The sequence below is a fragment of the Scophthalmus maximus genome, chromosome 5 (assembly GCF_022379125.1).
Source record: "Scophthalmus maximus strain ysfricsl-2021 chromosome 5, ASM2237912v1, whole genome shotgun sequence".
Taxonomy (NCBI): domain Eukaryota; kingdom Metazoa; phylum Chordata; class Actinopteri; order Pleuronectiformes; family Scophthalmidae; genus Scophthalmus; species Scophthalmus maximus.
The window spans coordinates 11,951,501-11,972,479 of NC_061519.1; the positions used below are offsets into that span (position 1 = coordinate 11,951,501).

At 43.6% G+C, this 20,979-nt stretch overlaps 1 protein-coding gene across 4 annotated transcripts; it reads right to left on the reverse strand.

The window, feature by feature from the left end:
- Positions 1–892: 892 nt before the first annotated feature.
- LOC118310730 (SUN domain-containing ossification factor-like) lies at positions 893–20,685 on the reverse strand. Of its 4 annotated transcripts, none has more exons than XM_047331935.1 (24): positions 20,326–20,683; positions 17,308–17,422; positions 17,069–17,176; positions 16,484–16,716; positions 16,274–16,390; positions 16,005–16,143; positions 15,804–15,921; positions 15,541–15,665; positions 15,358–15,425; positions 15,140–15,247; positions 14,769–14,874; positions 14,263–14,283; positions 13,734–13,789; positions 12,914–12,996; positions 12,606–12,671; positions 12,448–12,513; positions 12,215–12,305; positions 9,291–10,643; positions 9,092–9,179; positions 8,018–8,122; positions 6,635–6,792; positions 6,445–6,536; positions 5,985–6,025; positions 893–5,886 (listed from the first exon to the last, which is right to left on the reverse strand). In XM_047331935.1, the coding sequence occupies exons 1-24, from the start codon at positions 20,394–20,396 to the stop codon at positions 5,416–5,418; spliced, it is 3,999 nt and encodes a 1,332-aa protein (XP_047187891.1). In that variant the 5' UTR covers positions 20,397–20,683; the 3' UTR covers positions 893–5,415. The 4 variants fall into 4 exon arrangements, with proteins under 4 accessions (XP_047187891.1, XP_035489847.2, XP_047187892.1 ...); XM_035633954.2 differs by having other exon boundaries at positions 16,005–16,146; XM_047331936.1 differs by lacking the exon at positions 14,263–14,283 and having other exon boundaries at positions 16,005–16,146.
- Positions 20,686–20,979: the final 294 nt, after the last annotated feature.

Below are 20,979 nucleotides of genomic sequence, written 5' to 3' on the forward strand. Positions count from 1 at the left end.
CGTTACATAATTTCCCACTGTTTGTTCCAAGCACCATAATTCACAATTACAAAGGCAGGTACACAAGAGAGTCATATTAATTTAAATACTAATTAGCACATTACAGAGGCACATGAGACCGAGCGGCCGCCGCCTACATCGCCGGTGGATTATAATGTTTGCCTATCAGCCGCAGAAATGATCCTCGTATCATCACATGGTTCAGCTTGGACAGAAAAGGTTTGAGTTTCAATAAAATGTTGTTTTTGATTTTCCATGCCTCTTATGAGCAGACACAAACCAGTGGGTCCGGAGCAACTCTGAATTGGAGGAGAGTTATTTGGGAACGGACTAATGCCTAATTAAAAGTATGAACCTGAATATGAGCATAATGTGTCACCTTTAATAGCCACGGACTGACCCATATTTAAATCTTTTCCTTTAGTCCACTTTGAGTTGAATGTAACGCTCTTCAGTGCCCAACAAGCAGCTTTCACAACACTTCATTCTGAGGGAGACACCAGCCAGGCCTCGTGTTGAGCGAGCGAATAGAAGCTAGTAAGAAGCTGAAACTTCATTCAGAGGGAGATTTTTTTTTTTGTGAATGCATCTTTTTGCCGCTGTCGAGCTGCTTCAATAACAAATTGAAAGTAAAATTGTTCCAACGTTGTCAGTTTTTCCTGAAGAACCGTTGCAGAGTGGATTACTACCTCAGTGTTTGATTAGACACTGAAAAAAACTTTAAAAGCAGTTGTGGGAATATGTCATCAACATCCCTGTGTAAATGATAACCATGAGGCTATGGTGTTGATATAAGGCCGTTAAGACGATGAACTTCTACGGTACTGCTGTAGCTCTAGATTCTATGTGGCACTTTACAGTACGACTGTCAAATTAAAATGGCACATCAGTGTGAACTCTCAGAAGGAACCTTTCTTTATTTTATGATTACTTTACATTAACTCACATTTCCATGCTCTCCCATGTATGTAGTAGAGCGTGTATCTCAGTTTTAAATTTTAACTAGGAATCCGCCATGAATTCATAATAATAGTCGTCATTTCCACACTGTATGTTATCAAATGAACACAGTCTAGTGTGTGTGTGTGTGTATGTGTGTGTGTGTGTGTGTGTGTGTGTGTGTGTGTGTGTGTGTGTGTGTGTGTGTGACGGTCAAGATCAGGTGCGTCTACTCCGATATGTACAATGCTGCTCAATCTTTCATGGAAGGTTCACAAATAATTCAGCTGAAAAGGACAAATATGAAAAAGATTCAGAATGACATGAGATTAATAAACAATAAAGAACCATTGTGAGATATGGCTCCTACAGTCTGGAAGCGTGGAGTTTGACTCCATACGGTCGGAGGCACGCAACCGTGTAAGGTCACCTTTGGCATCTGGGTTGTGACTCACTCATCAGCGAGGGAAAAGGTTAGGCTACGTGCGTCCCCGAATGTGCACGTCATGCATGATCATGCTTCACTCTGGGCTGAATGGTGTGCATCCTCTCCTGTATTTAGTCAACATGTCACATCTCATCTGTGCGAACGCGCGTGTCTCAGCTGTGTCTCACTCGTGTGGGCTTCGCGTGAGACAGAAAACGGCGCGACCCAGTGACTGTGGACTCAATATTGTATGTCTACGTCTGAACCCCCACCCCGAGAATGCAGAATGTATGAATGTGTATGTGAAAGCGTATCTATCAGTGGCCCCCGGGCTCCTGTGTCGGACGGGCCACGATCACGGGGAACACCTCGTGTTCCTGTGCGCTCGCATCGGACAGCAGCGAATCTCAGACGACAGAGAATCGCGGAGGAAATGAAGCGCATGAAACATTAGGCAGAAGCTTCCCTGGAGCTGACTGTTATTCATACACACACACACACACACATCTCCAACCAGAGGCCTATCAAATATGGCATGTCTGCTGCAGCCTTTTTGAATTGGCTGCTTCAGCGGCTACTGCGCGCCGGGGCTTAATCAAGGGGAGCGGGACTTCTGTGGCAGTGTGAGTGCTCAGGGTGGAGGCATATGGCCCGAATTGATTTCAAGTGGCTGCCAACGTCTTATCGGCCTCTTGCTAAGCACGCTGCTAAACGCCCCCGTCAGAAAAAGCCACTGCTGCCCCGACCACGAAGGAGACTCAACTGCTCCTAAATTACCAGCCACCACACAGTGTGTCCGGCGGTGGGATGCCCAACGACAGTGCAGCAAATTGGGTCGCGGGAAAAATCGAGTGGTGCAATTAAAGGAAAAAGAAGGAAATGAGCAATAGCAACCCGTGAAGATGGCGGCGGGAGGGGATGGGAGAATCTATGACAGAAATTGTAAATCCGCATTTAATGCCGCGGCCTCAAATGGTATCCGCAGAACATCAAAGAAACACCCCCTCTGCTCCCCATTCACCCAAAAAGAAATCTGAGAGAGCAAAGCACTCGGAGGATTATTCTCCTCCAATCACACGCATTCACACTGGCGGGATCCTGCAGAGAGAGAGAGGAGTGTGCATGGTGAGAGGAAAAGAGGAGAGAGGTATAGGGAGGAGGAGGGTGAGAGCAGTGGGGCGAGAAAAATATGTGTGAGTCAATCAATAGCCAAGTGTGGAGAAAAAGTGAATCAAAGTGGAAAGCGAGTAATGGAATGATGGAAAGAGCAAGTGAAGGTTGGAGTGTGCCCTTTGAAAGGACAGGTGAGCATTGAGGGCCAACGAGAGCCGGCACTCTCCAAGGCTTCACACGTGAGTGAACCGGGTCGGCTTAACAACACCGAGAACGTCAGAGTCTTATAATTCAACAATCATTTCTGTTAACGCCGCATGAAACGTACTGAAATATACTTAATACTACAAGTAATTGACAGATTGAAAAAAAAAAAAAGACAGACTAAAATAAGCAAAAGCAGCGCCGATATTTTGGGTAAATTGAGTCGTAGCTACCAAGACTTTGGATACTACATTTGCCCATAAAGCAACCATCAGCATCCTTTTGTTCGACCTATTGCCTTGCATTGAACGTGTTATCGTTCCGTTATAATCTCGGAATGACAGAAATTCAAGGATTGCAAGTCGGAAGTCGATAATTCTTTGTCGTGTTTTTCCGGCTTCCAATCTACGTAAACGCTTTCCAGTGCATCTGCTCGGACAACATGGATGCCAGCAGGAAACTCCTGTTTTTGTTTGGCAACCCTCCGAACATCAGAAGCATGTACTGATGATGATTGTCTCGCTCATTCAGTTAACGTACCACACAGCTCAAAACTGTGTATGATAAACAGGTTAGTTATAACATAATGCAGGACAGCGTCAATAACTCTACCGACTGCGTCGACATTGGATCTTGCCCGTGGTTCCGATTTGGAATCCCGACTCGAAAAGGCCGTTCCATTGCACTTCTCCGAGTCGGAGGTCGTTCGGTCCAGAGAACAATGGGAACGCAGCAAAATTCACCACCCGACTTCCGCGCTCCGAGGAGTAATGGAATGCAGCATTTATCTGCCTTGTAAAATGCCCACATCTGTCTATGCCACATGCTCCTATAGTTTGTACCATAGATTCTCATTTATAAAGCTTTTTCTTTTCAGTATCCTAGCCCAAAAACAACGTAACCAGGATTCTGTCACAGTGAGTTCTGACATAATATAAGGGCAAGACTGAAATTTGCCTGGGATGGCACAAACTGAGCTAAAGATTGTTTCTGTGCCAGTTTTGCGAATCTTTTCAACATAAACATACAAGACGACAAATGAGGGAGAGGAGAAAGGTCGGCTGCAGGATTATCTTAAACAAGACATCGCACAACCGTTTCCACAGGTTGAGCGGTACTTTGCTCCATGATGAGAACAGCGACCTTTACGTACAATTGGTGGAGTAGGAAGTAGCAGATAAATTAGAGGGTAGATTCTGCCAGTAGGCCTTTCAAAAGGAGTCAGGCGAGAGTGAGTGCACAAGCCAACAGGAAAGTAGAAAGTAGACACCTGTATGCCAAAATGAAAAGCATACACAACGGCATACTGAGAATATTTCAGTCTACACCAGACCTCAGATAAAAGCAGAGTGCCTGAGAAAAGAGGATTGCGGCGCCGCATTTACAGATAATCTCTGGGACGACGCACCGCAAAAGAGAAACCTAGGAATTCTGTTAGCAAAATGAAGGGGGGGGGGAGAAGAGCATCAGGCACGCTTATCTCTGAAAGGCTCCTGCTATAACCCAACCGGGTCAGATGAATAAAGAGGTTTTAACCTAATTTCTCACATCCACCGCTCCGCTCTGACCACAGCGAGGGATCGTGTGTGTGTGTGTAAAAGCAAATAGAATTAATCCCGTTTTTATACTTGAAAAACGCAGCTGGAGCTGTATGATAAATGCTTTTGGTTGAGGCTGCACATCACAAAAAAATGAATCCCATCTTCACACACATTTTCATTGTGAGTGTTTTTTTCTTTTTTTAACATTAAAAAAAGACTTCAAATGAACCCTGCACAACACAGCTGGCACATTTAGCTGGGATATTCCTTGTTTCACTCGAACAAAAACACGTGATAACGGAACACAAACAGGATAATAAGGACAAAGCAGCTTCGGCAGCGGCAGAAGGAAAAAAACCAAAAAAAACCCAGACAAAGGCAAATGAGCTGGCGCGGTGGAGAGCAGAGTTAGCCCTTGAAGTAATTTACTTCCATCCTGAGTAATGAGTCATCACATGGAAACTGATGGCGATGATAGATCAAAAAAAAAAAACAACCACTGAAGGTTTTTACACAAAGATTACACTGCCCCCTGCTGCACAGAGCAGCGACACACTTACAAAAGAGGAGGTTACCGGAGTGGGGTCCTGCTACACGCAGACCCTGGTGAAAAAAGTGCTGCATTTTTTGTTACCGTCTCATGAATAAATTAATGTCGACCTGCATGTAAGTGTGTGCTGTCCTCTTCGCTTGTGTGCACAGCTGCAACTGTCACACATTTCACCTTTTTAAAGGTTGAAAAAAATTTACATAATGAAGCATTATTTTTTCAAATAGAATATTTGCAAATTCACTGTCATCTATCGAAAAACATAACACACAGCATGAGATAGATGTTTTGAAGAGACAAAATGTCTTCAACATAATGATGTTCAACGTCCGCAGTGTGTAGGAAAACAAACCCTCTGTTCAGTCCTTTCTGTTGTTTTAGGTCAATGGTCACAGTCAGTATTTCCAAACAGAAGAAGAGCTTTAATTGAAAGCCGGGAAGACATTTTCTTTGTCTCAAAGTATAATAAATACAAAAGGTCTGACAATAATGGAGCAGGGAACGTGAACAAAAAACAAAAGTGAACAGTGAGAGTGAAGAGGACAGTCTCATAGCTGCCTGTGGCTACAGAAATGAAAGCCCGTCATCTTTTAGGAAGAGTTTTGCAGTCAGCGAGAAGGAGTGGAGCATCTTTTCTTGTGTCAGACAGGACCTGTGAGGGAAACATTCACCCCGAACGTCCCAGAGCCTTTCTCTGTTTTTCTGTTCATGATGTCCTGTATGGTGGAGATGGCCAGCGGCTCCCTCTTATCCCGCTGTGGGACTTGAAGTAAGTCCACCATGGCGCAGCCGGGCTTGGGACGCCGGCGCCTCAGTGCCCGTTTCTCCGCCCGGCTCTTGGGCGGCGGGAAGCCATCACAGATTCGCGAGCAGGCCGTGGTGATGCCACAGAAGGAAGGGTCGTCTGAATGCGAAGACCCCTCCGAGCTCCCCTCCGACAGCGAGTCTCTGAAGAGTGGCTGAAGAAACCTGTTTGTGAAGGGTGTAGGGTGACGGGTGACGGGCACACCACCGTTACACACGACCACTCCGTTGCTCAGTTCTGAAGCGGCGTGGAAAGAGGGTTTTAGAGTCTCCACCTTGTCTGTGGGTTTTATCTTACGACGTCGCCTCTGTGTAGGGGAAAAAACGTCAGGTATGAAAAACCAGTATTTCAAACTTTGATTTTAACGCTTTTATTCTGCACGGCAACAAATGTGTCTTTGCACACCTTTCTGTTAGCTGGACAAAGACTCTGCGTGTCCTCTGGGCCTGTGAGATCAAAGAATGAGACAAATTCTACCAAGATGAGAAATAATTCAATTCTGGAATGATTAGCTATTATTTAAGAGAGAGATATATATATAAAAACAACCTTCAAATCAAATGTGTAAATGAATGGTACTTACAAAAACTTTTGGAGTCAGTCCAGTGGATCGCCCGGAGGCAGCCGAGATGTAATGACAGTGGCTAATCTTAATCTTAAAGGGCAACTGCGACTGTCCACGAAAAGTCCACGAAAAGTGTTTATTGGCGGAAAAAAACAACGCTTTTAGTGAACATTTCGTGAACTGTCTGTCGCAGTTGCCCTGTAAGATAACACTGCGATCCACTGGACTGATTCCAAAAAAGTATCATTCATTTACACACACACATTCATAAACATAGGCTCAGGTTGATGACAACTCTACCTTCAGTGGTGGCTAACTGGAATGACTCAGAGTGTATCAGTGGATAGGACGCACTCCTCTTCAGACCCATTTCGTCACCGGAGGAGAACTGCCTGGTATGGAGACAGTCATTGTTGAGGGTGAGGACAAGTTTGTAAGCACCTTCAGTCACAAAAGCCGCGCGATCCACCTTCGAAGGGTAACCCCCTACCTTTCGGGGCAGCAGTAGGTGTAGCTCTTGGGTATGGGCGGCTCCGGTTCCGCGGCCGGAGGAACAGTGGCGATGCGGCAGTGGTTGGTGCACAGCAACACGCCGAGACACAGACACAGCAGCAGAGACAGCAGTAGGTAGTTCTGTCTGTCTGACACCTGGGAGACAGACGGGTCGATCACACCGTCAGCAAATTAGGTGAGAAAATGAAAACAAGGTCAGACGTGCAATTTGGAGAGTGAATCAGTGCCCGTAGTCATCACTGTAACTTATACGAAATGGTTCATTGAGATTCACTCTGTCTAAGGAAGAAAAACCCATATGATAATATTTATTGCAAAATCCTCAAAAAATTTGCATAGTATCTACTGTATTCTGCTCACGTGTTGCTCCAGTTGCTTTGACACTTGATCACAAGATTAAGTATTCATCCAAACACAGCTGGGTAAATCTGCCTTCTCCTTTAATACTCACTCTTTCTCTCTCGACAGACATTAAAATATTCTAAAAATCAGTTCTTAGGGAACGAAGGTCAATGCTTTTAACGTGCCATTATTTGTCATGTTTCTTTTTAACCTCCGATCTCTGTTATATTTTTGACATTTGTGGCATCATCTGTTCCCATTTTTCACTTTCTTATGAAAGTTTGTTATCTCATGCTGTTGCCGCTGCGCATCTTGACCAAAGGTGCAGTTTACTAAATCTTGAAGTGACCCGGAAGTATTTGATCAGCAGCCATGATAAGATATGTTCGGATCCTCTAAATGCTTGGGGAAGGTGCTTCAATGCTTCCTTTCCTATCTCCTTTAGCATAGGGTACAGACAGAGTATGAATTTGACCCAGAAGAGACGCACATCATCATGTCAGTAACTGTTAGATATGAATCATTTACTTCTGATGTCACACTGTGGTAAAACACTGAAACATGCTGATGGAGCCACTGCATTTTTTTGTAGTTCATCTTCAGAGTAGTTCATCTTCTGTACTTTCACCACGGCAGACACACGTCAATAACATCCGCCGTCGCATAATGACGTAGTGAAAGTCGAGTCGGATTCTCTGAGCAGCGCTGTCGGCTTTTCCTTATTCCTATCAGTCCTCCTTTACACCTTTTCTTAACCTCATGACGTTTTCCACTGAGTTCAAGAAATAGTAGATAGGAAGGACAATTCGTCCGCACCCCAGGACTCGCTGGCAGAACAGGTGCTGTGTCTCAACAGGACATTTTATCTACGTCATGATCTGTTGGGCTAAAGTCCTGGTACATCTGAATGACGTGGTCCCAGAAAAAAAAAAAAGACTATATTTACTCAGTCGAATCTCCAGATTGCAAAACTCCTGATTAGAGATGAAGGCTCTTGCGCCCGCAGTGTTGCATCTACCTCATCCTGCAGCTGGCTCACTCGGTCAGACAGGTTGAGAACCAGCTGAGTCACATTCTCCAGCTGGCCCTGCAGCAACTGAATGGACTCAGTCTGACGCAGGTCCTGCGGGAGGAAAGGGACAAGCGTACATGAGCATCTTGACAAAAAAGTTGCTTATTTACACATCTAGCAGATGTTGGCATTCGCTTGTAGTCTTGTGTTTATACACCCGCTGATTGTGAGCCCTCCACAAACTCCTTCGGGGAATTATCCGTCTCTTCAGCTGTTAAATGCTCCAATATGCTGCTAACAAAGGCAAACGTGTTTCTGTAGAACTTCCCCAGATCTGTGTCAAGGCACGAGACATTTTGCAGAGAGGTGTGTATGAACCCAAATCATGTCCGATCAAACGTTTTTACCACTTGTGGACTCCAACAGAAACATTTCAAAAGTTATCAAGAGAAATGAGAGGTACTGGAGCTAAATATAATAGCAAGTAATAAGTAAGGTCAATGGGAGATTTCAGGTTTTTTTTACTTTTAATACATTTGCAAAAATCTCTAAATTTCTGTTTTCACTGAGTGTAGATTGAAAAGGATTGTTTTGGCATAATGCTGCAACTTAACAAAACCAAGTGAAGGGGTCTGATTACTTTCTGAATGCACCCCGTGTTCATCGACCTGTCACTAACTTTGTCATTTGGCACGCGAAAGGACGCTGACCACTTTCTTTTACCAATAAACATAGCTGCTTGCTGCTGATGGAAGCAGGCTGCAGAAAAGAACAGCAAGCGTGAACTAAAACATCGGAGCTGTGAACCAAACAACAAGCTGAAAGATGATGAAATGCACCGCATGGCCAAGGTACTGCGGAGTCAGATGACTATTATCTGTAGGTTTGTCACGAGTTCCCGTACGAGGCATTCGATCCTTTTGCTATGATACAAATATTGACAAGTGCAGCTTTATTCCCAAAGCACAAAGGTTTTTGGGAGAATACATTTGTAACTTGGAAGCAGCAGCTCCAATCCTTTTCACATTCAGCCAAGCAAGGATAAAAGACAGACACTTCCTATCTCTGCATGGCGCTCACCTGCTCCTCTGCTATTCTAGAGGTGTTCTGGAGTTTGATGATGGTTGTGTTGAAAGCCTTCTGCATCTCCTCCATTTGCTTTCGATACCTTCAATCAAAACATGGAAGAAGGAGTCTTAACAATATAACCACAGCTCCTACATGAAAAACAGCTGTCCCTTTTGTTTCTGTGGCGCCGGTGCGTGTCCTCATCCCTCACCTCTGACTCAGCTGCTCCAGGTAGCGTCCGCTGAGCGACATGTTCATCTCCAGGGCCTTGATGCGGTTGTTGAGTCGCATGAACACCGACTCCTTCTGGCCAGAGCCATGCACCAGGTTGCCATTCTGCTCTACGATGTTAGGGCTCTCTGCGTAGATGTCTGAGAGGGACGCTGAGGGAGGAGGAGGAGGAGGAGGAGAAGAGGGGAGAGGCAGTTGACCGCTGCCGACCAATGATGTGGAGACGTCTTCTGTGAGATCCTCCGTTTTGGTTTCGGTGAGGACCGCCAGGCCGGCGGGGGGCTCAAGTTCTGTGACGCCGTCTGGAGCCGGTTGGAGCGGCCCGGTGGAAGCCAGGCCACTTTTAGGTACAGCTGGTGGGTCGGGGTGGTGTTCTGAATGAAGGGACGTGGTAGGAGGCAGAACCCGGGTCTGATCCGTCCTATCTGGGATGAGGACAGGGGTCATTGATTCTAACTGAGCTACGTCGACATTAGGCTTCTCCTCAGTTGGTTCCACTGCGGCATCGCTAACCGTGGCACTGACACTGGTTTTCACGTGGATGGAGCCACCGACAGAGACTGAAGGCTCAGTGTGCTTCTCTACAGCCGGCACATCCGGGCTCTTCTCTGGCCTTTGCTCCTTGGCCATTTCCTCAGAAGGCAGCTGTGGAGTTTCGACAATGAGAGTAGGTTTGGCGGCAGATGAATCGGTGGCACTGGGTTCGGGGAGGATCGAGGTTTGACTGGGCTCCAGCGGAGGAGGTTCGGACGTGGACTCTTTGTGAGATTCTATCGTGTTGCCTGGAGGCTGCGTTTCTTCTGATGAGCTGCCTCCAGTCGCTGGCTCCTGCTCAGAAGCATGTTCCTTCTCATGTACCTCGCTGTGGTGCAGCTGAGGCTCGGGGCCGGCGGAGGGGGACAGGGGTTGTTGCCAAGTGGGTGTTATAGAAGGAGGCTTTTGCTTTATGTCCGTTGTTTGGCATTTCCTCTTTTTGGACAGCAGGGCCGAACACTGCTGAATGAGGTTTTCCTGGAGGGAAGCGGCACAAGAGCACGAAGAAGAAAATGAAGGAAGAAGTGCGCAGTAATACTGATTATCTCGTCGCTTGTGATGATCCATTTTCTCTTCATCAGACTCCTCCTCCTCCTCCGTATCTAAAAGGACGATTGTGGAGCTGATTGGTTCTTCCTGATCTTTCTCTAAAGGTTGAAGGTTTTGTTCCAACACTGGGGGGAGCTCTCGTTGGTAAGTATCCGTATCAGGTGTCTCCGACATGGGGATCTCTGAAGAGGGTGCTCTAGTTTCAGGGATCTCAGGGTCTGGTATAATGTCTACCTCTTCAGAGTCTGGACTAGGAAGAGAAAAAAAGACCAATATGGCACATATTAAATACAGCAAGGGAAGGACATAATACTACACCCACAGATTTAAAACACCATATTGGTGGCACTTACAGCTCAAGTACGAAATGCCGGATATTCAGTATGTAAAACAACCGTATCCTCTTTGTCACAGATTATTAGAAAAGCAAAAACAAAAAACATGCATGGAAATGTACAACATGGGATAATAAAGACTAAATGGAAGTATAATTACAATTAATTAAACAATTGTACTTTCAGACTATTAAAAAAACTATACAAATTCTGTTGATTTAATGCGATTGAAAAACTGAATTTTTGTTGATTTTAAACTATAAAGAAAGATCCAAATTAAAGAACCAACAGCAGCAGACGTCAGGACGCGCATCATTACTGTAATATTTTGTGTGTCTGCCTTCATTTTCGATGACGGCTACGCTCCTCCTGGGCATGGATGATACCTGACTTACAAATATTCAGGGAGATGTTCCGGATTCTCCACAGATGATTCTCTCCAGCTGCTCTTTGCTGGAGGGATTTTTGTTGTTGCTTCGCCTTCCGCTTTATAATACTTCAAAGACGTTCTATTGGATTCAAGTCACGGGGGCCCACTTGGCCAGTTCTGACCCAAAATGATCCAAACTAATTTATTTTGGTCTCATCTGACCAAAGAATGTGCCGCCATTATTTACTTGGCTTCTTTTCACGTTGCTTTCAAAGTTTAATCTCACAGTTTTTACGCCGTTTTGTGAGCAATGTTTTGTTTTTTCTTGGACGCCATTCACAGCGGCTGACTTCAGGCGATGTCCCTCGCTCTGACTGATTTGTCACTGAAACACCAATTTCCACAGGAAAATTCTTGAGCCAAGTCAAAAGCACTTACCCGTCTGTTTCTCAATGCAAGGCTGTGTAAATAGCTAACTGTCAGCAGTCTTTCTATAAGGTTCTAGCCAGGAGGAGTCTGCGTTCAGCTGATGTCCAGTAGCCTACTGATGCTCTTGTACCCTCTTCTATCTTTGTCAAGTCTCACAGTCTGGATTTTTTTTTTTTGCTAAGACAATTTCCTTACCATATGGAGCCACGCTGCACAACCCAAACAAAATACTGGAGGAAAAAACAACAACAAAAACCCTGTGGTGTTTGAGTATAGAGTTATTTTATATCATTGTTCATGCATTTAGCCTTAACTGGAGATAACGGGTCTAATTTAATTTGTTGCTGTGATCACAGGTAAACTGACTTTTGCTGCATTGAGGTTGCAGTCTATCTAAACTGAGTGTTTTAAATTATACATAACATCAAATAACCTACACCTCAACTTAAAAATGATTCAACATTTAGTGATACTGCATAGGGTTGTACCCAGTTTTGTTGTATACTATAGCTTTAGACAAGTCATGAAGCATTTGTAAATAAAGGCCTTACCGACCATTTTGAAACTGTATTATCATTTGTATTTTCAATATTATTCAACTGTGTGTTCAACTATGAAACGTAATGATATAGTTTTTTGTGGAAAGTAACTTTGAGTGATGTGATAAAACTCTTGACAGGTACTCACACTGAGGTAAGATCTGTCGTGGTGGTTTGAGTTGGGATTTCCAGCAGCGCTGATGGATCGGTCACGTTCACGTCTTCGGATGAAACATTGACTAAAAATGTGAATAAGAAATAGAACCTTAAGATCGAATGCACAAGTTATTAATATTCACAAACTCCACCATATTGTAAGGAAGATAAAATAGTGACTACATGTCCTTAGTAAAATGCTCGAGCTGACTGTGGTGATCATACCTTGCATCTCTGGGCCTCCACCGAGAACATTGACGGCAATATTATTGACCATGTTCAAAATGACATCTGAGGAGAAGTTTTAAACACATGAGTGATAAGTTAATAAATCAATACAGGTCATCTGTATGAAGAGGAAATCCCTTTCTGACAGACTTTACCTTTTGCTGATCCGATCAGGTTCTTGGACAACTTGACTTCACCGGGTGCGTATCCAGAGGGATAATCTGTAGGAATTAGTGCCTTTATCAAAACAGATTGATCTCACAACAAAACATCAAGCAACACTAATAAATAATTTTTTTGTAAAGTCAAGATGACAAATAAAGCCTGAATTCATAAATTCAAGATTGATCATATTACCCCCCATAATTGATACAAATTGTACCAAATATCTAATGCTTCATTTTATCACATGTGCAGAATATTTTTTTTACTGTATAAACTACTTGACATGTTCAGTTCTTACCCAGGTCGTCATCCTGATCCTCTGGTCTTTCAGTGGGATCTGCAATCTGCTCGTACTCTTCCACCATGCTCGTGCCAAAAACTCTGGCATAAGAAGTACATTGAATATATTCTATGAGCTGTCTGAATATGGCAGAGGGTTGTACAAAAAAAGCACATAACACGCAAACATCATTTAATAAATGAGCCCTCCAATAAATTATCCTAATTCTCAACATGAGACAGCATTAACCCAAACCATAAATTGGTATCTGATTTCCCTTGATGTGGCTTCGGAAAATTTCCCCAGAAATAACAGGCAACAGATAGTTTCCTTCTTCCTAAGTTACTATTCTAATCAACAGTTTTTATATACGTGTTAGTTTCAACAAAATCTGTCGCTATGTTGCGCTCAGGCTTCAGCCAGATTTATCTTTGCATTTTGTAGAAGTGGACTACAGCGAACATTACGCATTAGGTTCACTTGTTAACTTACTTACTTACTCGATAGTAAGTGTGAGCTGAATCACCGTGACCACGTGCCAAATACACATAATATCACCTGACACCATGGACAGCTCATGCAGTATGCAACACGCTTTCATTTGGAAAACAGACTTAAAGCCAAATTATTTAATTTAAATTGTAAGAATGCATAATAAGCAACCGAGACACACAGAACAAAAGAAAGATACAACCATAAAAACATGACAAAAACTTTGCATGGCACCAGCTACTCTTTGGACTTGTTCTAAATCTCACTTCCTATTTACCGGCTTTCAAAAACGGAAAGCTGACAATGTGTCATATCTCTTCCTCATCTTTCTAGTGGCGTAACGTACCTTATGAGACTGAGAGGACAGAAATGTTCAGAGCCAAAGTGAGAGACCAGCTCCACCTAGAAAAAAAGATTCAGATATTTTGATTAAAACGTGTGCTGTATTTTAACTCCACGCAAATCAACACACTGAGCAGTGGATGTGAAACAAACAGCAAAGCAAAGCAAAGCTGTTTTGTTTCGTTGTAAATTTAAGACAATGGGTCAAAGGGAAACACCAGCGGACTGAATGGCAACAAGTTTCTGTGAGGAAATGAGAGAAATGTCTCTGTATATGATCTGACAGAATATTCCTGATTATATTATTTACATCAGATGAGTATCAAGTTGTGTGTTATCAAATGTTCATTATACACAAAGTGAATGTATTCAAAGAATATTTCGTTGAAGTGAGTTAGCAAGTAGCACAGCAAGTTAGATCCGATTCTGCTTACAGGAGACCACAACACTAAGACAGAAGAAAGACAAAACACGATCCCCTCAATGTTTGACTCTTCAGCTCACTCAACACACTGTGAGAAATGCAGGCTAACCTTTATGTACTTGGTGAACATCTGAAGCAAGAGACATGGGGGAAAGGAGAGAAGGAATTAAGGACATTTGTACATGCATTCTGAACAGGAGCAAACAGTGGTGTGTGTCGGTTTTTCTTAAGTCACTTCAGATGGAAAATTATGCAATTCTGTCTGAAATTTGTTCAGTTATATCTAAAACATAACACAAAATTACATTTCAGGACTTCTTCGCCGTTGTTTTGATCAAGATCGATGTACGTATAATATAATGAGTGCTGGAGTTAACTTTCAGTTAACCAATGTAATCGACTGCAAGCACACAGAACTATTATGTGAAGAATAAAAAAAAAAGCCTTCTCGACTTAAGAGCAAACAAACAACATGAGAGTAAAGGAGGTAAAACTCAGAGATTCTGAGAGAAAGTGAACAGACACAGCCCTGCTTCAGGAACATGTCAAATTATTTAAATGCATTAAAAGATGACAGCAAATACTTTACACTGCATTAACACATTAACGCTTCACCTTCACATATTTAGCATACAGATGCTCGTCTAATGGGAAGCTCTGGACTGTCCGTTCATCCCGGCCATGAAAGGTTCCCAGCTTTAACCACTTATTTGTTGGGTATCTGGAGAAGCAAGTGCAAACGTTTCAGTGGTCTGGTTGTCATGATGTCACAGAAAGAACACTGGTTTTAATAATTTACATTTGGCACCAGTTTTAATTAAATTAATATCTTTCTTTTTTTTCAATAACAACCCTTAGTTTTCACATTAAAAACGCTCTTAATATTATTGCAAATGTAATTAAAACTTATTAACTAAACTAAAATGTTCACTGTTAGAAGTATGTATCTGATGTAGCTTTACTGATCTAGTAGCTGCGATGCCTACCTGTCACTAACGGAGACCAGGAAGTCTTTGGGAGTGGAGGAAAAGAGTTCAAAGTTGGCAATGTCCAGCTGCTTCAGCTGGATGGGCTCACAGAGCTCAATGATGAACCTGAGCAAACGAGAAGGAAAAACAGAAAAATGGGCTTCAGGTGGAAAAAAGAAAATTGTCTCACACTTGTGAACAGAAAGCGGGAGATGCAGAAAAAGAAAACTACATACCAGATCTTGTTACTACAGGGGTTTAACATGTACATGTCCATGTTCTCCATCAGTATGGCTGAAGTGCTCTGTATGAAACAAGTAAACAAATCAGTGTCAGTTTGTATTGGTCATTAGGTCAACATCCAACAGACCTTATTCCCAGCAGGATATACTGTAGTCATACATAGATATGTACAGTACCTTGGCCTCTGGGTTAGAACCGAGGATCTTGGCTCCACATTCGACTGAGGCATAGTTATTGAAGTTCTTCTGGGCCTTCTTCAGCGTATGAATGCCACCATTGTTAGAGGTGTGAGTTGACTGAGCTATGGAGAAATAACAACAACAAAGAATGTTGGTAAAAGTTTTCACACAGAGTCCTAAAACTCCCGTAGTTTGATACGAAATGTGTATGAATCATGTACATGTATACTCCCGTAACGTGTTTTAACATATAATCTTACTCTTCTCGTTCTCCACCTCCATCATCTTCCGCTTCCACTCATCAAAAGTGGGGATTTCCTCGGGATCTTTGCCACTCACACCGGAATCTGTGTCTGTGGTGACGGAGGAGCTCAGGCCCTGGAAAAGATGATGAGAAAAGGAGAGCTGGGACACGTCCTCTGGTGTAAAAATAGTTCCCAGCCTGTCCCGAATTTCCCTACCTGCTCATCAAGCGCATGTGACATGTTGGCCTCCGGCTGCTGTGCACTCTGGCCGACTGAGGATGTCAGCGGGGGATCAGTGTGGCTTTTAGTACCTGCGGCGTGAGCATTGGAAGAGTTCTCCAGAACCATAGGCGGACTGCTGCGGAAACACAAAAACAATCGTTGCCTTGATTCAGATTTACAGTGATAAAAAAATCCTGGGACAACGACGCAAGAGAAAAGTTTTTGTTGATATTTTTCTAGGCCACAAGATTTACAGTATCCACCTATCGTTGTCATATGGATTGTCTTCTTCTTCTTCTTGTTCTTCTTCACAGACAGCAGGAGGAAGGTCAGATTCAAGGACCTCAGGTGCAGCTACATCAGACGCATCATCTAAAACACTGAAATGAAAAAGAAAAACGCTACCTTTTTAAATCCATTCCACTTGTGGGGAAACATCCAAGAAAAAACGATGTGAGGTAGCAATAGCCCACCTATTTGGGAAGTTGTCTTGAGGGTTGAGGATGCTGGGATTGTCTTTAGGCTCAGCAGAAAAACCAGAGGCAGGGTCAGATGATGGGAGAGGAGCAGCTGAATCAGGCCCTTGGATGACAGAGGTTTCATGATTTCTGTTTTCTGAGCTCGGCTCGGGTTCAGACCTGGGCTGTGGACTTTCCCCGTCTGCCTCCACTTCTGCCTCAACATTTGGACTTTTCACTTCAAAGGCCTAATGGGAAAACAGAAAGATACTTGGACTTGTCCTGTGGAGTGGTAGAACGTTTTAGCCCATTAGCCAGAGCTGGACTGATCAACAGAACACTTAAATCATTGTGTTCGAGGAACGAATCAATAAAATGAGCTGGATGGAATGAAGCATGTTGATCGCTTATCCGGGTCTGAAATTGTTGTGCTGCTCAGGAAGCAACCAAATCGCAAAACCAGGTCTAACATTAAACAGATCTTTGAAATGATTACATTCATTAGGCAAGTTCCCTTACATGGGATTCATTCATAGTGTTAGGATGAGATTTGAATGTTCCAAACCTAAGTTTTAATTTATATCAATGCAACAACTATACCTCTGAATGTTGTTCTGTTGTTGTCTGCTCCTCGTTCTGCTGATAATCCTCAAACAACAGTTCATTTTCTGATAAGTACCGGGAAGGTGAGACCCAGCTCTCCTCAACCTGGGGAGTCACACACACAAGCGCACACACGCACACACACAATGAAGTATAGGAACACATGAGTGCTCTTAAGCAGCGTCACCCTGTGACATGAGTTTGGTTGTCGTATAGTGCTGTTCGACTGATGCTACCTTTTGATGAGGAGTCTTTCCTCCCGACTCTTCCTCCGCACTGACGTCCTGTGGGGACTCGGGCCCCTGGGCCTCTTGGTGCGTCTCCGTGCAACCGACATAGCAACTAGGGTACCTGTGTGATGAAGGTGAGGACAAATCATTGTTATGATAACATTGAGTCAACTGTGGTCCAGTCTCAAAGGCCAAACTCCAACAGTGACTGTATACTTACTATCAATAATCCAGGCCAATATCTGGATCTTACCCAGGATTCTAGGTCAAGTTCTTTACTTGGCCACTGGGCTGTCTGGCTCAACTGCCATGTTGATCTGCCTTGAGAGGCTTGACTAGTCGTGAACATATATGGAGCATTTGTTTTCTAATTGAAAGGCAGAAGCCATTCAGTAACTCCTGAAGGAGCGAGAGTTTATGACCAAGGCATGACTTGCTAAATAATTAACTACGTGGTTACGGATAAATAGTTAAAGCCGCTAACTTCAAGTAAGTCAGCGGCTTTTCCTTCTTTACTTAAATTGGAAGGAAATGCTAGAACTTAGCATAGATACATGATATGTTGGTATAACAACATACACAGTATTATGTATAATAATAATAATATAACAGTAATATAATAATTATATACATATACGTACAGGATGTTGTAAGGTGTATCTCTCATGATGAAATGACTATTCTGTGTTGGGGAGTCAAATATAAACTGGTAAAATACAATTAGAGAATTAGAAAGACTAGGATGTAGTGTTAAAGGGAGAGCATATCCTATGCCAGGGGTGAGGAACCCCAATCCCAGGGCCGTATAGTCTGCCAGACAATTCATAAATACAAAAAAGCAACTTTAAAATCCCCCAAAAATTATTTGGATGAGCTACAAGGACAAATGCAATCGGATTAAGTTAACTCTCTCTGGCAGAGTTTGTGTTTAACAATTTAATATTTATTCTAATTTATGAAATATATTTATTTGATACATTTGTATGTAATTTTGCATGATTCTTGCAGTTTTTGGGTAATATTCTCAAGTTTGAATGTAACTATCGTAAGTCGCTTTGGACAAAAGCGTCACGTAAATGAATGTAATGTAAAAATGTAATAAAAAGCAGCTTTTCACAAGACCACGTCCTGAGAGAGAGACAAGTTTCATTTCAGAAGCTGACACCTCATTCAGAAGAATTTGTGAAGGAATGTTGAGGTTAGGGTGATATACATGTTCGATAATTCATATGACTCATACAGGAGGCAATCAAAATTTAAATGGCCCTAGATAGGAAAAAGGTTCCCCACCCCTGCCACATATACTACTCTTACAGAGCAGGTGGCATACGAATGAAGTGTAACGCCACGTGACACGACGCATAACTGATTACTCAAGTCTTGAACCTGATAATAATCAGATAAGATTACTATATTATGACATGATTTCACCATTATGATAATAAGGATTACGTAATGATCAAAGTTAGAGGCAGAACAAATTATTGATATTGTGATATACAGTATCAGGATGTGGTCTATCTTAATACATTAAAATTGCTGAACCAGCATACTGTATTTTGTGGAAACACTTGTTATATATCATTTTACATGTAGACAAAATGATGTCACAGTATTTTGAGCTACTATTTAATCCCTAGGCATGATCAAAATCCTTTACATTTTGGCTAATCATTAGCATTTTGTTAATTGAGGCTGTCGGTATCAATAGCACCTATCATCACCGATTAAATATTCAATACTATATCTATGAATGATAGGTTTTTTTTTACGGAAAATTACAAGAAACTGTGTTGATAGACAAAATGTTTGTTACTCGCTAATCCAGCAAAAATAAATATGTGACAAATCGAGGTATTCTTCATCACATTGATCACACAAAAACTCCAGTTAATGAGCAGCTCTGGAACAAAGACAAACAGATTAGATTAAAAAGATGTAGAGTATATCACAGTAAGACCACTGTGGCCAGTCAGAATCAAGTCAGTGTGCATGATACCATGAGGCCGTTACACCCTAAATATCATGCAGATTCTACATTTGTCTTTTTAACGGACACCTGTCCTCCTCTGACAAAGTCGGGTCACACCGACTAAGCGGACTAACGTCCACTGCCCAACTGGAACAGAAACACACATTCTATATTTAACTTTGACTTTGTTCCGGGCCAGGGGTATAGATGACAGACGTGAACATACTATCGCCACTGTAAGACGAGCGCTGAAGTAGGGCCGGTGGAAGTAGGCCACACAGATCTCAACACCATATTACATCGTGTCTCCCCTCCCTCCCCTGTCTGTGTGAGGTGCAGCAGTCACTGTGTGTGTTTGTGTGTGTGTGTGTGAGTGTGAGTGTGAGTGTGTGTGTGTGTGTGTGTGTGTGTGTGTGTGAGTGTGTGTGTGTGTGTGTGTCTGTGTGTGTGTGTCTGTGCCTGACTGTCCTCTAACATCATGTCCAGAGCCCATAATCGTCATCCTGCAATAATCTCCCCTCTGTCTTTCCTGTGATCTGTCAGACTGACACGGACCTGCAGGGACAACCCCCAGCCTGTAACAGGCCTGTAATCCTGTCAACAGCTGATGGAGCAGACCGGGGGGGGGGGGGGGGGTCAGTGATGTACAGTAGACTTACACGTGTGGAGGTGAAATCCCCCACTTGTTACGACCAGGTTGTCTCCCATTAACGTTACACTTCCACGTGTCATTGACTGCTCAAGGACGATTCATAAAGAGGTGACGGATTTATGATCAAGCTACACACGCAATTCGACTCAAATGGCGCCAAGTCGCTTGATAGTACAACATGACGAGAGATGGCTGAAGAAAGTTTGTTTATCAGCTGGGCTAGCTAGTGGGCCAGCAACTCCAGCTAACATCGACCACAAGTCAACAGTCCGCCAGGTGCCACATCACAGCGCGGCGCTAGCGCTAGCTCGCCAATGCGCTGACGTCGGTCAGGAGACAGTTCGGTGCCTGAGCGCAGGCGACAACGTGCAGCAGGGCCGTCTCGACGCGACCGACTCACCGGCAGACCACCGCCACGCAGAGCCACACCGACACGAGTCGCCGCAGCGGTGGCAGCGACGTCATCTTCATCCGTCTCCCGCCGGGACGCGCATCCTCGCCGTGCTCGGCAATGAAGGCGGTGCGTCCGTTCGCTCGGCGGCGTTTCCTCGGCGGTGGTTGTGTGTGACACGAATTCGGTCAACTTCGCTGGCGTTAGCTCCTTCGGAAAGTGGCGTGTGATGCTAGCAGCCTGTCACACACACACACACACACACAACACACACACGACCTGCTGCTGTCCGCCGTCACTGCGAGTCGCTGCTCCGCGGGCCAATGGGAAGGCAGAGGAGCCGCTGCGCAGTTCAAACCGAGCCGTGTGTTGGGAGCGCTCGATTCACCGGCCCTGGTCAACCCGGGTGGGTGGAGCTTTTCACGGCTGAAGGCATTGAACCCGGGTAATCCTGCCCTTCAGATATTATCATAATGGTGGAATTATGACTCGTGGTGACAAATTCGACTGATGCATGAGTCACTGAGATGGAAGATGTGGTGTATTTTTGTCAACATATGTAATTATAGTAGTTGATGAGGTCCACATCATTTGTACTTTGGATGATTATGTTAGGGGCTTTTTGATAACCTTTTGACCTTTCATTTGAAACCCCCTCCAATC

What these genes read in the sequence shown, in the direction of transcription:
- LOC118310730 (XM_035633954.2), bottom strand. Translation starts at nt 20,396, where the DNA reads ATGAAGATGACGTCGCTGCCACCGCTGCGGCGACTCGTGTCGGTGTGG. An exon ending in TGCGTGGCGGTGGTCTGCCG is followed by an intron (nt 17,423 to 20,325) that starts GTGAGTCGGTCG and finishes TTCATCACACAG; the next exon opens with GTACCCTAGTTGCTATGTCG. An exon ending in CCTGATCGGATCAGCAAAAG is followed by an intron (nt 12,514 to 12,605) that starts GTAAAGTCTGTC and finishes ACTTCTCCTCAG; the next exon opens with ATGTCATTTTGAACATGGTC.